The sequence below is a fragment of the Suncus etruscus genome, chromosome 1 (assembly GCF_024139225.1).
Source record: "Suncus etruscus isolate mSunEtr1 chromosome 1, mSunEtr1.pri.cur, whole genome shotgun sequence".
Taxonomy (NCBI): domain Eukaryota; kingdom Metazoa; phylum Chordata; class Mammalia; order Eulipotyphla; family Soricidae; genus Suncus; species Suncus etruscus.
The window spans coordinates 22,115,582-22,130,914 of record NC_064848.1 but is presented as its reverse complement, the minus strand read 5'-3'; the positions used below and the strand labels follow the sequence as shown (position 1 = coordinate 22,130,914).

Sequence of the window (15,333 nt, the reverse complement as noted above, 5' to 3'; positions counted from 1 at the left end):
TTTAACATTTTAAGTTAAATTAAGTATATTTTGTGTATTAAAAAGTTACTAGCTCAGGGGACGGGCAGTGGCGCTAGAGGTAAGGTGCCTGCCTTGCCTGCGCTAGCCTTGGACGGACCACGGTTCGATCCCCCAGCGTCCCATATGGTCCTCCAAGCCAAGAGCGACTTCTGAGCGCATAGCCAGGAGTAACCCCTGAGTGTCACTGGGTGTGGCCCAAAAACCAAAAAAAAAAAAAAAAAGAAGAAAAAGTTACTAGCTCATATTTTTTGTGTGTTTTTTCAGTTATTGATTTTGATCAGGTATGCATGATCTTCAAATTGTGTTCCAATATATCCTTATTTCTCATATAATAATGATATACTTAGAGGTTAAAGATATATTAGGAGGGGCAGGAGCAATGGCGCAGCGGTAGGGCGTTTGCCTTGCCCACGGCTGACCTAGGATGGACCTCGGTTCAATCCCCTGGTGTCCCATATGGTCCCCCAAGCCAGGAGCTATTTCTGAGCTCATAGCTAGGAGTAACTCTTGAATGTCACTGAGTGTGGCCCAAAAATAAAAAAAAAAAAAAGAAATATTAGGAGTTTAATAAGCTTACGTTTATTGCTTAGATATTTAGTATTATTTTTTGAGCATTATCTCAATTATGTAATATTTTTGATAAGAGAATTTATATTCATATATTTAATAAATTTTTTGTTCCATTTATGTTTAACCCTCTCCTATACTGACTAAAGACTTGATGAGTATAGTCTTCTTAGAAATGTTTAGGCTCTTCTACATAGGACACCTGTAGACTTAAAGCTATGTGAGTGAAGAAAGTAATGTTCTCTGACTTGTGAAGCAGATTATAAATTATATTTCACATAATTTTTACCCATTGACCAAATACTCTTACTCTGGGCACAAACTCAACAACTATAGTTGACAATTCCTAATTCAATTATAAGTATTAGAGTCTGTATTATCTGTATCAAGTGTCAGGTGTTACATATTGTAGTTGGTGTTTAACAAATCCATTTTCTATGCAATGTAGGTAGTTGTTTGTGTGTCAGCTGGATACAGACATAGTGCTGCTGTCACAGAGGATGGTGAATTATACACATGGGGAGAAGGAGACTTTGGCAGATTGGGTAAGTTTTCTTAAAAAATTGAAGTCATTCTTGGGGTTGGAGTGATAGTACTGCAGAAAGGGCTTTTGCTTTGCATGCAGCTGACAGCCCATATGATTCCCTAAGCACTTCCTAACAAAACAAAGTTGAAGTTATTCTTATAGAAATGACAATGATGGGCCCGGAGAGATAGCACAGCGGCGTTTGCCTTGCAAGCAGCTGATCCAGGACCAAAGGTGGTTGGTTCGAATCCCAGTGTCCCTGCCTGCCAGGAGCTATTTCTGAGCAGACAGCCGGTTGAGCACCGCTGGGTGTGGCCCAAAAACCAAAAAAAAAAAAAAAAAAAAAAAAAAAGAAATGACAATGATTACTGAGAAGCACTAGGAATGTAACAGACAGTTTTATCAGAGAAAGTTTAATCAGCTTTATCAGAGGAAGATCATTTTATGGAGATATTAGTTAGATTCTCTTGCTGTCATTTAAGATGTAAATTTAGCCAGTATATACCAAAGGTCTTCTCTAAGCAAGCAATGCAAGATTTCAGGGAAGGAATGATGCCCATGTGGTCTTGAAGTATATAAGGTAGTAAATTGGGAAACAAGTTGATATGAGAATGCCAGACAGTATTGAGTGAATATTGTGAGAATGGCAAACCAAAATGGTTGAATTGTTTGTGGAAGGGCTGGATATCTTATCTAGGAATAGCCTAGATGACTGGTTGAGGAAAATATTAGACATTGCTGTCTTCCATATTAATGGCTCTCGTGAAATACCTTAATCTTAATATCAACTTTTAAGTATATTCTATTTATGAAGTAATAGTCTAAAGAAAGATTAAAAAACATTGTTATTTTGTGTTTTATTCAAGGTCATGGTGACAGTAATAGTCGAAACATTCCAACTTTAGTAAAAGACATTAGCAATGTAGGAGAGGTCTCCTGTGGCAGTTCACACACTATTGCTTTATCTAAAGATGGAAGAACTGTGTGGTCTTTTGGAGGAGGAGATAATGGTATGTAAAAACATCTTTGGAAACTTTGGCCTTTTTTAAAAAATTATATTTTCGAATTACAGAAAATCCTAGTATAGATGATCAGAAATTAAAAGTGTTAAAATGAGGATTGGAGTTACAGATGTGGCCTTGTAAGTAGCCAAGCCTAGTTTAATGGCTGATATTGCCTATGGTCCCCTGAATACTGCTATGTGTGGCCCAAAAGCCCAAAGAAGAAAAAGGAACAGTTTTTCTGTTCCATATGTTATTATTATAATTGTTAAAATACTTGTAGGTATATATATATAAAAGCAGTACATGTATATAAATATGTTTATGTATTTTTATGTAGATGTATTAAAAAAAACAATATAGCGGGGCTGGAGAGATAGCACAGCAGTAGGACATTTATCTTGCACGCAGCCAACCCAGGATGGACAGTGCTTCGAATACTAGCACCCCATATGGTCCCTCAAGCCAGCCAGGATGGATTTCTGAGTGCAAAGCTCAGAAACCCTAAGTAACCCCTGAGTGCCACCAGGTGTGGACCCCCCCCCCAAAAAAAACACCAAAAAACCCATAAATACATATTTTATCATCTTTATCTGAAAATAATTTATGAACGTCATTCATGTTATTACAGCAAAACTTACAAAAATAGTTTTTTGTTGGGTATCTGGATAATTTATATCTCATTCAGCATTGGAAATAATACATTTTGTTTGAATTAAATTTCTCCTCTCAGTCGCTCTCTGAACTCTGAAGATTGCTTGCTTCCCTTATTTCTCAACAACACTGGTATTAACATTAGATCATATCAAAAATAATTTAAGTAGTAAAAATCTTATCACTTAATTGTTTTTTTTTTTTTTTTTTTTTTTGTTTTTTGGGCCACACTCGGTAACGCTCAGGGGTTACTCCTGGCTATGCGCTCAGAAGTTGCTCCTGGCTTGGGGGACCATATGGGACACCGGGGGGATCGAACCGTGGTCCGTTCAAGGCTAGCGCAGGCAAGGCAGGCGCACCTTACCTTTAGCGCCACCGCCCGGCCCCTCTTAATTGTTTTTAATGTATCTTTAGTGAGGATAAATTTATATATTCTTGCCCATTTTGTTTTTTTGCAATGATTTGCTAAATTTTTTATATAATAAATTAGAGACTTATCTTAAAAATGAAAAATATATGCACACACTCCACTTGTGTAGGAGTTATATATTATTTATAATTTTATTATATATTATATATTATAATTTTTATATATAATTTTATTTTGAAATATGGCCATTACAGAGGGAAGAAATTATTTTCAATGTTTTTTAAACTGGTTATAATTTGCTTGAAAATGAGATGTACAAGGTGACTCTTACTTGTTACTTTCTTATAACAAAACACCTGCCTCAGAGTAGTTCTGGGAAGATTAGTGATTATCAACTTGAATAATTAGGCATAGAGATATATTAAAATAACTAGTTTGTTTAACTTGAATGTTTTTATAGGCAAACTTGGCCACGGAGATACCAACAGAGTTTATAAACCTAAAGTTATTGAAGCTTTACAAGGAATGTTTATTCGCAAAGTTTGTGCTGGGAGCCAATCTTCACTTGCTTTGACATCAACAGGGCAGGTAGGTCCTAGGGATAAGGATAAAAACTGAGGGAACTGCAGAGGACTGTAACATAAAAGCAATAATGGTTGTCAGGATGTAGCTTAATGGGTGGTATACACATTTGGCATTCTCAAGGTCTGAGTTTTGTCCCTCGCACTGTCTGGCTCTGAGCATCTGCCTGTGTCCTACTGATTGCAGGAAAACATAACGTTGCATCACAGTGCCTGGCACTGAAGTTTCATGTCAGGCTCTTAATCTGAGTTTAGCAGGGCATAGGATCTGGACCCTAGGGAAAGACCCTATTTTGAAAATGTGCAAAAATTTGGTCAGAGATTTGACTCTATGGCAGTTTACATGCCTTGCATGTGAGCCCTCTGCATGGTACCCCTGAGTGTATTGAGTGTGTTTTTTACTCAGTCTATCTCAGTTTTAACTCCTCATTGTATTAAGTATGAATTGGAAAATATGTTTTTATTTTTTTCACACAAAATGGTACCTCAATGCAAGTGAAGTATTTCTACATTTTGCTGCTCATCTGGAAGGATAGCACAAGAACAAATTTCTTCTGCCTAGATTCTTAATGAATGTTAAGTAGTATTTGTACTTTATAAATAATTTAGGAAATTTTCTGTAATAACTTTGACTTTGTAATTTTTCAGCTTTTTTTGTTATTTTTCTAATCCCTCATAAAATGAACATTTTATATTTTGTTGCATTCTGTAGTTAAGAAATTGATGTCATTTAAAAAAAAAGAATTACTTAGAAATCTTTCCTGAAATAATCTCAAAATACATTTTTTTAAATCCAAGCTAACATAAGGATTAGAATATATATGCTATTACCAAAACTCACTGCAGGAAAAAGATAGTATCCAGTTTGCTGATTGTTGTGATTTCAAATTGCCAAATTGACAATATTAGGTCTTCCAATTTAGGACCTTAAATCAGTGTTTTGGCCTTTTAATTAGTAAGAAAAGATGTTTTGAATACCATGGATTCAGGGGCTCATTTACATCCCTAACACCAGAGAACTATTTTGAGTATTGTTTCACAAGGGCCTTCTTTTGCAAATTCTTTTTATTTATCTCATTAAATCACCGTGAAATACACAGCTACAAAATTGTTCATAGTTGAGTTTCAGCTATGTGATGTTCTCACACTGTCCTTTTACCAACGTGCATTTCCTGTCATCAATGTTCCCAGACTCCTTGCCTATCTCCAATCTTCTTCCTCTGTGGCAGATACTTCTCTCTTCTCTCTGTCATTTTTCCCTTTTTTCTTTTTTAGGCATGGTTTTCAATACTGTTACTGAAAGGGTATCATGCTTATCACTTTACCTTCTTTCGGCATTCAGTTTTTCTCCCAAAGTGATCATTTCCAACTATCATCATAGTGGTCCCTCTCTTCCTAACTGCAACCCTCCCTTTGCTTTGTGGCAGGCTTCCCACCATGAGGTCATGAAATTTGCTTATACATGCATAGACATGGAGAGTATTATGTTGAGTGAGTAAAAGGAGTCAAAGAGAGAAGGGGAGACTTAATGATCATACTTTGTTTATGGGACATAATAAAACATAGTCTGAGAAAAGTACCCAAAGACAGTAGAATGAAGGCCAGGAGGACTGGGCTGTGGTAAGAAGCTTGCCACGTGTGTCCTCTTTATGAATGATAATTAAAATTATTAGAAGAGTGGAATAGCGGAGCTGGAGCAGTGATGCTAGAGGTAAGGCATCTGCCTCGCAAGCGCTAGCCTAGGACGGACCGCAGTTCGATCCCCCGGCATTCCATATGGTCCCCCCAAGCCTGGAGCGATTTCTGAGCGCATAGCCAGGAGTAACCCCTGAGCATCAACAGGTGTGGCCCAAAAATCGAAAGGAAAAAGAAAAAATGAAGAGTGAAATAGCAATTTTAATAGATTAAATAATTTATTTATTTAAATAATTATTTTAAGTAATTTATTAATTTTTTGTTTATTATGATCACAATTTGGTCTATTAAGCTAAGAAATATTTGTTGAGACTTGTCCAGCAAAAACTTTGTAAAGGAAAAGTTTCAAAATACTATTAGCGTTCCAAAATAAGATTTGAGTAAATATTACATAATGTAAGACAATTTGAATTTTATAAGAAATTTTCAGAGGGGCTGGTGAGGTAGCACTAGAGGTAAGGTGTCTGCCTTGCAAGCCTTAGCCAAGGAAGGACCAAAGTTCAATCCCCCGGCGTCCCATATGGTCCCCCCAAGCCAAGGGCAATTTCTGAGCACTTAGCCAGGAGTAACCCCTGAGCATCAAACAGGTGTGGCCCAAAAAAACAAAAAAAAATTTTTTTTCAGAAAAATATTTTTATTTTTTTACATGGATAATTATTTTTTCTTTTCAATGTAACAGTATGTTTGTCTCTATAATGAACCTTTAAAATAGCAAAATTGAGGGGCTGGAGAGATAGCATGGAGGTAAGGTGTTTGCCTTGCAATGCAGAAGGATGGTGGTTCGAATCTCGGCATCCCATATGGTCCCCTGAGCACTGCCAAAATATATATATATATATATATATATATATATATATATATATATATATATATATATATATATATATATCAAAATTGAGTCAGAGAAATAGTAAAAGGGAAAAGGTATTTGATTTGCCTGTGACCAACTCTGTTCAATCCCCAACAACATATATCAAGCATAGAGCCAGAGGTAATACCTGAATAAATGTTATATATGTTCCCCCAAAACCAAAAAAGGATTAAATAAAAATAGCAAAATTAGTTTGTATGAATGTCTTCTAAAAGATTTTTATGGGAAGGGCGAGTGATAGTATAGTGGGTAGGGCACATCCTTGTATGTGACTGACCCAGCTTCAATCTCTGTCATTTTATATGTTACCCTAAGCCTACCAAGTATGGTTCCTGAGCACAGAGCCAGGAATAAGCCCTGAGAGCAGTCAGATATAGCCCATAAATGGAAAAGTAATTTTATTATTTAGTGAAGCTAATAAATAGAAATTGATAGAAATTGAGGTAAAAGAGAGAACATGGACCTCCTTAGAGGGAAAATGTGAAAATCTTAAATAATAAAATATATATATATATATATATTTTTTTTTTGTTTTGTTTTGTTTTTTGTTTTTGGTTTTTGGGCCACACCCAGTGGTGCTCAGGGGTTACTCCTGGCTGTCTGCTCAGAAATAGCTCCTGGCAGGCACAGGGGACCATATGGGACACCGGGATTTGAACCAACCACCTTTGGTCCTGGATCGGCTGCTTGCAAGGCAAACACCGCTGTGCTATCTCTCCGGGCCCATAAAATAATATTTTAACCACAAAAATTCATTACTCTTTTGCTCAATAGATATTATTTATTCCTAAAAAACTAACTTCAAACTGAAATATCAGGATATTGTATGTGATATATTTCTGTTTGATTTTAGGTCTATGCTTGGGGCTGTGGAGCTTGTTTAGGTTGTGGCTCTTCAGAAGCGACTGCTTTGAGACCCAAGCTTATTGAAGAACTGGCTGCCACAAGAATAGTTGATATTTCTATTGGAGATAGTCATTGTTTGGCTCTTTCACATGGTAAGGTTATTTTTTTTTTTGCAAAGAATAGTATTAAACTGTTACTTTCCGTAAGTAGATTACATTTTAAATTGACTTTTGTTTTCCATGTTTTGTTTTTTTTTAAGATAATGAAGTATATGCATGGGGTAATAACTCCATGGGGCAGTGTGGCCAAGGAAATTCCACTGGTCCCATTACTAAACCAAAAAAAGTTAGTGGTTTGGATGGTATAGCTATTCAGCAGATCTCAGCTGGAACATCCCATAGTCTTGCATGGACTGCTCTTCCTAGAGACAGGTAAGAAAGCTTGTGTTTTGAAAATTTGACAGTGTGGATCAGAATGATAGTACAGAAAGTTAGGATACTTGCCTTGCATGTGGCCAACCGAGTTTGATCTTCGGCATCCTGTATGGTCTTCTGAGCACCGTCAGGTGTAATTCCTGATTGCAGAGCTTGGTATGGCTTCCCCACAACCTGCAAAACAATTTCTGATAGTGTGGAGCTGGAGAGATAATTCTTTTTTTTTTTTTTTTTTTGGTTTTTTGGGTCACACCCGGCAGTGCTCAGGGATTACTCCTGGCTCCATGCTCAGAAATTGCTCCTGGCAGGCACGGGGGACCATATGGGACGCCGGGATTCAAACCGATGACCTTCTGCATGAAAGTGGAGAGATAATTCTAAGGGCTGATTCATGCTTTGCATATAGATGGCCCAGGTTCAGTTCTCAGCACCACCTGGTCCCCTGAGTGGGAGCAACATAGGTGGGCACAACTCTTTATCCCCACAGGATGTTTTTCAAAACAAAAACAAAAACAAAAAAAGCAATATTCTTACATTTTGGGCTAAGAAAATAGGTCAGAGGACTTGCTGAGTCCATATGCTGAAGCTCAGAATCTGTCTCTTTGGTCTTCTGGACTTGCTAGAATCAAGAATCTTGTTTATATCTTGTTGAAATCTTTTAGCCTTAGTAATTTTTAAGCTTTTGAGTTTGATTATGGGTCAATATTTTTTTATGCTTTCTTCCAGACAAGTTGTTGCATGGCACCGACCTTATTGTGTAGATCTTGAAGAGAGTACCTTCTCACACCTCCGTTCTTTTCTTGAGAGATACTGTGATAAAATAAACAGTGAGGTTCCTCCACTCCCTTTCCCTTCATCAAGGTACATTTTATGTTTGTGTGCATACTATTGATTACTTTGACTTTTGACTCTTTTTTTAGTTCTATTCCCCCCCACCCTCGCTGCTGTTAAATAACATTTCTTAATAATCTAAAGAGTTAAACTTAGGTCCTTATTGATGACAAACTTTAGAAACATTTTCCAAAATTTCACAATTTATGCTCCAAAAATACAGACATTTTTATTTGGTTTCAGGGAACACCACAGTTTCCTCAAGCTGTGCCTGAAGCTGCTTTCAAATCATCTTGCTCTTGCACTTGCTGGAGGAGTAGCTACCAGCATTCTTGGGAGACAAGCAGGTCCACTTAGAAATTTGCTCTTCAGACTGATGGACTCAACTGTCCCTGATGAAATCCAGGAGGTAAGAATAGAAAACAATTCAAGCCACATCTTTCCTTGAGGTTGTATATTACATATCTGATTATTAGAATGCTTCAGTGAGATATTTTCCTGTTTTCTTTGTGTAAATAAATGTAACATCCTTTAGAACAAAGCTGTAATGTCTTTGGAATCTTTCATCCTCTTTGTCCTTCCAGGCAAATTTTCTCTGCTTATATGTTCATCATATACATTGTGTTGTATTTATCTGTAGATAGACATATTTCTCTCTTCTACTAAATGAATATAGTAAGTATAGGATGCAGTACTTTTTTTTTTTTTTTTTTTTTGGTTTTTGGGCCAGTGACACTCAGGGGTTACTACTGGCTATGCACTCAGAAATCGCTCCCGGTTGGGGGGGGGGTCATAGGGATGGCTGGGAATCAAACCGGGTTCTTTCCTACAGTAGCCATGTGCAAGGCAAACACCCTACCACTTGTGCCACCACTTCGCCTCCAGGACCCAGTACTTTTTAAAATTAAATCAGAGTCAGAGTTACCAAGTTTCTGATAGTTGTTTCAGTCATATAATATTTTAACATCCCCCATCTCTTGACCAGTATTTATTTTCAGCCCCCACTTTTCCCCATTTCCCCCATGTCTCATTCCCAGTCTGCCTTTTATGTTGTCACTAGTCTCACTAGTCTCTCTCTTTTTTTTTTTTCTTCTGGGCACCATGATTTTGTAGTACTGTTCTGATATCACTTTATTTATTTTCAGCAACTAGTTCTTGTCCAGAGTGATCATTTCCAATGATTGTTGGAAACTGTTGGTTCTTTCTGTCCTAACTGCATTTCACTCCATCATTTCTATTATCTTTGAATATCATTCTCATACTATCTTTATATCTCAGAGATGAGTGCAATTATTTTGTTTCTGTCCTCTCACTCATCTCACCTAGCATGATACTAAACATGTCTATATATAAGAAGTTTCATGACTTTAGTTTATCTATCAACTGCATGGTATTCCATTTTGTAGATGTACCAGTCATCTGTTCATTCATCTCTTTGTGTAGATGTACCAGTCATTTTTTATGCAGTCATTGTTCTTGGGAACTTGGATTTCCATATTCTGGCTATTGTGAATAGTGTTGCAATGAACATAGGAGTGCAGATGTTTTTTTCTGTATTGTGGTTTTGGGCCCTTCAGGTATATTCCCAGGAGAGGTGTTGCTGGGTCAAATGGAAGTTCAATTTCTAGTATGTTAAGAACAGTGTTCATATTGTTTTCAAAAAAAAAAGCTGGACCAGCCGACAATCCCACTAACAACTAATGAGGATCTGTTTCTAGATGTACCTGCCGAAGCATCAGTTCTTTTTGTTCTTTTTGTTGTGTACCAGTTTCTGTGGTGTGAGATGAAATCTCATTGTCATTTTGATTTGTATCTCTTGATGATTAATGATATGGAACATATTTTCATGTGCCTTTTGACAATCTGTATTTCTTTTTGAGAAAATTTCCATTCATCTCTTCACATTTTTTTTTAAAGAAAACTAGAACAATCTTCATTTTTTAAGTATGTTTTAAAAAGTTATCAGTGATAGGGGCCAGAGCAATAGTAGAGCATTTGCCGAGCAAGCAGCTGACCCAGGATGGAACTTGGTTCGATCTCCAATGTCCCATATGTCTCCCAAGCCAGAAGCGATTTCTGAGTGCATAGACAGGAGTAACCTCTGAGTTTTGGGTGTGACCCAAAAACAAAACAAACAAAAAAAATTATCAATGATAAAAATATGGTTTAGATTGAGAAGTCAGGTCAAAGTGAATATATACCAAGAACATTTATAGTCTTTATGTTATATCAAATACTTAAATAGTATCTTTTTGTGTGTGTATGCTTTGTGGTCTCTTTTTTTTTTTTTGGGCCACACCCAGCGATGCTCAGGGGTTACTCCTGGCTATCTGCTCAGAAATAGCTCCTGGCAGGCACGGGGACCATATGGGACACCGGGATTTGAACCAACCACCTTTGGTCCTGGATCGCTGCTTGCAAGGCAAATGCCGCTGTGCTATCTCTCCGGGCCCTGTGGTCTCTTTCTTTTTCCCCCCACAGTTACAAAGTTGTTCATGATTGAGTTTCACTCATTCAGTGTTCGACACCCTTAACCAGTGTACATTTCTGACCACCAATGTCCCCATTTTCCCTTTTTCTCTTTCCCATGTCCTCTCCCCTGCCTATGTCTGTGGTGGACATTTTCCTTCTCTCTCTTTCCCCTTTTTTCTTTTTTTTCCTTTTTTGGTTTTTGGGTCACACCCGGCAGCGCTCAGGAGTTACTCAGGCTCGGGATACCATATGGGATGCCGGGATTCAAACCACTGTCCTGCATGCAAGGCAAACACCTTACCACTGTGCTATCTCTCCGGCTCCCCTTTTTTCTTTTAGACATTGTAGTTTGCAATATTGCTACTGAAGGGGTATCATGCATATCACTTTATCTCCTTTCAATACCTAATTCTTGTCCAGAGTGATCATTTCTTATAGTGGTTCCTTCTCTGCCCTAATTGTACTCCCCTGCTATTTCTCACAAGCTCTGGCCCTCGTCTTTACTGTGCCTGAATATTATTACCATACTGTCTTTTTCTTAATATCCCACAAATGAGTTCGAACCTTCTATATCTATCCCTCTCCTTCTGACTTATTTTGCTCAGCATAATATTCTCCATGACCATACATATATAAACAAATTTCATATCTTCATGTTTCTAACAGCTGAATAGCATTCTTTTGTATAGATGTACCACCATTTCTTTAGCCACTTATTTGTTCTTGGACATTTGGATTATCTCCAGTTTCTGGCTATTGTGAATAGTGTTACATTGAATATAGGTTTTTCTGCCTTTTCCCCATTTTTTGATGGTTTTGGGTGCTTTTTTCTTAGTAATATTTATCAGTGCTTTATACATTTTATATTAATTTCTTATATGATGGATATTGCATGAATAATTTCTCCCACTCAATGAGTCATCTTTATAGTCTCATCTTCGTTTCTTTTGAGATGGAGAAGCTTCTTAATTTTGTTTTTGTTTTTGTTTTTGTTTTTGGGCCACACCCGGCAGTGCTCAGGGGTTACTCCTGGCTGTCTGCTCAGAAATAGCTCCTGGCAGGCACGGGGAACCATATGGGACACCGGGATTTGAACCAACCACCTTTGGTCCTGGATCGGCTGCTTGCAAGGCAAACGCCGCTGTGCTATCTCTCCGGGCCCAAAGCTTCTTAATTTAATGTAGTCCCATTTGTTAATGTTTGCTTCCACTTGCTTGGTCTTTCTTTTATGTATCTTATGGCTTCAGATCTGATATCAAGGTCTTTAATCTTTTTAATTTGGCTTTTGCACATTAAAGAGAGGTCTGAGTTAATTTTCTTGTATGTAACTGACCACTTTTCTTCATTCTCATTTGTTTCCAGAAATCTTTTGGTTTCCTCTTTGATTTCGTCTTTGACCTACTGGTTGTTCATCAGTAAGATGTTTGATTCCCAGATGTTAAAGTTGTTTCTCCATTTCTGTTTGTAACTCACTTCTATTTTGAGTTTATCATGGTCAGAGAAGATAGTTGATACAATTTCTATTCTCTTGACTATGGAGGCTTGTTTTATGGCCCAGCATGTGATCTATCTTGGAGTATGCCCCATGTGCATTGGAGAAGAAAGTGTATTAAACATCTTGGGGATGGAAAGTCCTCTATGTCTGTATATATGTATATCTATCTATATATACATATGCATATATATCTGTCTATATTTATTTATAGATAGGTAGATACTAAGCCACTCTCTTCCATTTTTTTTCCTTTAAAGCCATTATATCTATCAGAAAGTGACAGGGCAGTGTTAAAACCTCCCATTAATACTGTGTTGCTATTGATGACTTTCTTCAAATCCATTGACAGTTGCTTTACGTATTTTGCTGGTTCCTCATTGGGTGCATATATATGTTTAGGAGTGTGATTTCTTCCCTTGATTCTTAAGAAATTACCCCTCCTTTTTTTTTTTTTTGACCGTCTGTCTCTTGTAACCCATTTAATCCTGAAGTCTGTGTCATCTAATAATAGCATGATCACCCCAACTTTTTTATTTTTTGGTTTTTGGGCCACATTAGTGACATTCAGGGGTTACTCCTAGCTATGTGCTCAGAAATTGTCCTGGGTTGGGGAACCATATGGGATACCAGGGAATTGAACTGTGGTCTGTTAGGTTAGCTTGATCAAGGCAAACAACCTACTGCTTGCACCACCACTCCAGCTCCAGACCCCAACCTTTTTAAGGGAATAGTTTGCTTGAAGGATTGGCTTCCAACCTTTGATTTTGAGTCTGTTTGCTCTGACTTTTCAAATGTGTTTTTTGCAGGTAGCTAAGTATTGGATTCAATTTTCTGATCAATTTTGCTATTCTATATCTCTTAACTAGTGCATTTAGTCCATTAACATTGACAGAGATAATTGTCATGGGATTGTGCACCATTTTTTTTTTGTAGAAGTTTGATATGATGAGTTTATCATGTCTTAAAGTAGACCCTTTGGTTCTTTTAATATTGGTTTTAAGTCTATAAATTTGAACTCTTGTTTATATGTGAAGCAGTGTATTCTTTCTTCAAACCTGAATGAAAGTCTGGCTGGGTGAAGTATTCATGGTGAGGAATTTATTTCATTGAGTTGGTTTTTGTTTATTTTTGTTTTGTTTTGTTTTTTCGGGCCACACCCGTTTGATGCTCAGGGGTTACTCCTGGCTAAGCGCTCATAAATCGCCCTTGGCTTGGGGGGACCATATGGTCCTTTAGTTGGTCATTTTCCGGGTTAAGTGGTTCTTAAGTTGTGCAGAAAAGTTACTTTTTGTTGACTGCTTACATGCTGTAAATCTTAAGGATGCTCCTTTGAATGTAATTCCCCTTTTTGATCTTGCCTCTTTCAGTATTCTATCCCTATATGTAGCATTTATCATTGTGACTAGGATGTGTCTTGAGGTGCTTTTCTTCGGGTCTCTTTCAGTTGCTATTCTTCGGGCATGCAGGATTTGACTGCATGCAGTCTTTAGCTCTGGGAGTTTCTGTATAATGATGTCCTGGACTGTTGATTCTTCCTGGGGATTTTCTTCCTGGGTCTCTGGGACTCAATGATTCTTATGTTGTTTCTGTTGAGTCATCTGTTCACATTCTTGGAGGATTTTTTCCATTCTCTGATCATTTGCTTTACATTTCCTTTCCAATCTCTTCTATATGGAGTTGTTCTGCATCTCATCCTCCAGCTCACTGATTCTGTTCTCAGCCACTGCCATTCTGTTTGAAGTGGCTTTCCGTTGAGGCCTTCACCTCATCTTTCAATCCTGTGACTTCAGCTTGGAGTTTTCTGATGTCCATCTTTGTGGTCAGTTCAGCTTCATCTATGCTTCCCTTGAATTCTCTGAACATCCTCCATATTCTACTCTAAACTCCCTATCTGAGGGGTTAACCAGGTGGTTGGTACTTTTTGGGTCATTAGAGCTGCCATCATCATTCTTTATGCATGCTGTTGTTCTGCATTGTTTCCTCATTGCCACGCTTGTAGTGTGATTTTTACTATGTGTTGTAGTGGGGTTCATGTGCTAGAAAATGCATGTGGCCACGCTCTTCTGGCTCCACCCTTACTGGGCAGAGCTAGTTTACTGTGTGCTGGACCCTGAAGAGATTATGTTCTCTGTTGTCTTCTTGGCTGCCTCACACAGGGAAGCAGGAAAGCAGCTTAATCATTCTTAAGTATTTGAAATTTTCTGTCAAGTAATTAAAAAAAATTTTGAGATGTCAAGTATTCTAGAAAGCACTATGAAGTCATTCATTAACTAAGATCCAAGAACCTGTGAGAACTAAGATAGTATACTATTCTTTTTCTTTTTAACTTGATTGATTGATTGATTGATTGATTGGTTTTTGGGCCACATTCAGTGGTTCTGCACATCCTGGTTTCTGCACTCAGAAATCGCCCCTGGCAGGCTGGGGGACCATATGGTATGCCAGGAATCAAACCAGGTCCTTCCTAGGTCAGCCGCATGCAAGCAAACTCCCTACTGCTGTGCTATCTCTCCAGCCCCAGTACAGCTATTCTTTATGTTATCACCACTACCAGACCTTGCTTATTTTAAATTTTATTTAATCATCTTTCTGTCTAATTTTTATCTAATAAGGGTCCAGCCCATTGGTGGTGATGAGAGCATGAGGACTCAGGGCAGTAATTAACTTGGTGATGGGGCCTTTGGGTATTTGCTTAGGCCTGATGGAATAGGGCTTCTTGGGCTCAGTAACTACCAGCCTCAATAACTACCAGGCCTATGTCTAATTCTTTGATATTAGAGTTTATCAACTTAGGGCCTCATGTTTGCAAAGCATGAACTTCATGCCTTTGAGTTATTTCCCTGGGTCCTTTTAAATTTTTAACCTAAATCTGTAATCCTCAGGAATACAGTAAGCACATAGGTTTATGAATCGCTGTGTGAATATGAATCACTCAAATTTTCATTTCCTTTTATTTTCCTGATGTAGTC

General features: G+C 37.7%; 1 protein-coding gene across 1 annotated transcript in view; it reads left to right on the top strand.

The window, feature by feature from the left end:
• Window positions 1–15,333, top strand: part of HERC1 (HECT and RLD domain containing E3 ubiquitin protein ligase family member 1) — a 223,057-nt gene that overhangs the window by 63,328 nt on the left and 144,396 nt on the right. Inside the window, exons 7-13 of the mRNA XM_049783985.1 lie at window positions 1,037–1,133; window positions 1,981–2,124; window positions 3,600–3,727; window positions 7,140–7,284; window positions 7,392–7,563; window positions 8,293–8,427; window positions 8,641–8,806. Coding sequence (XP_049639942.1) covers window positions 1,037–1,133; window positions 1,981–2,124; window positions 3,600–3,727; window positions 7,140–7,284; window positions 7,392–7,563; window positions 8,293–8,427; window positions 8,641–8,806 — 987 coding nt within the window. The remainder of the gene's footprint in view (window positions 1–1,036; window positions 1,134–1,980; window positions 2,125–3,599; window positions 3,728–7,139; window positions 7,285–7,391; window positions 7,564–8,292; window positions 8,428–8,640; window positions 8,807–15,333) is intronic.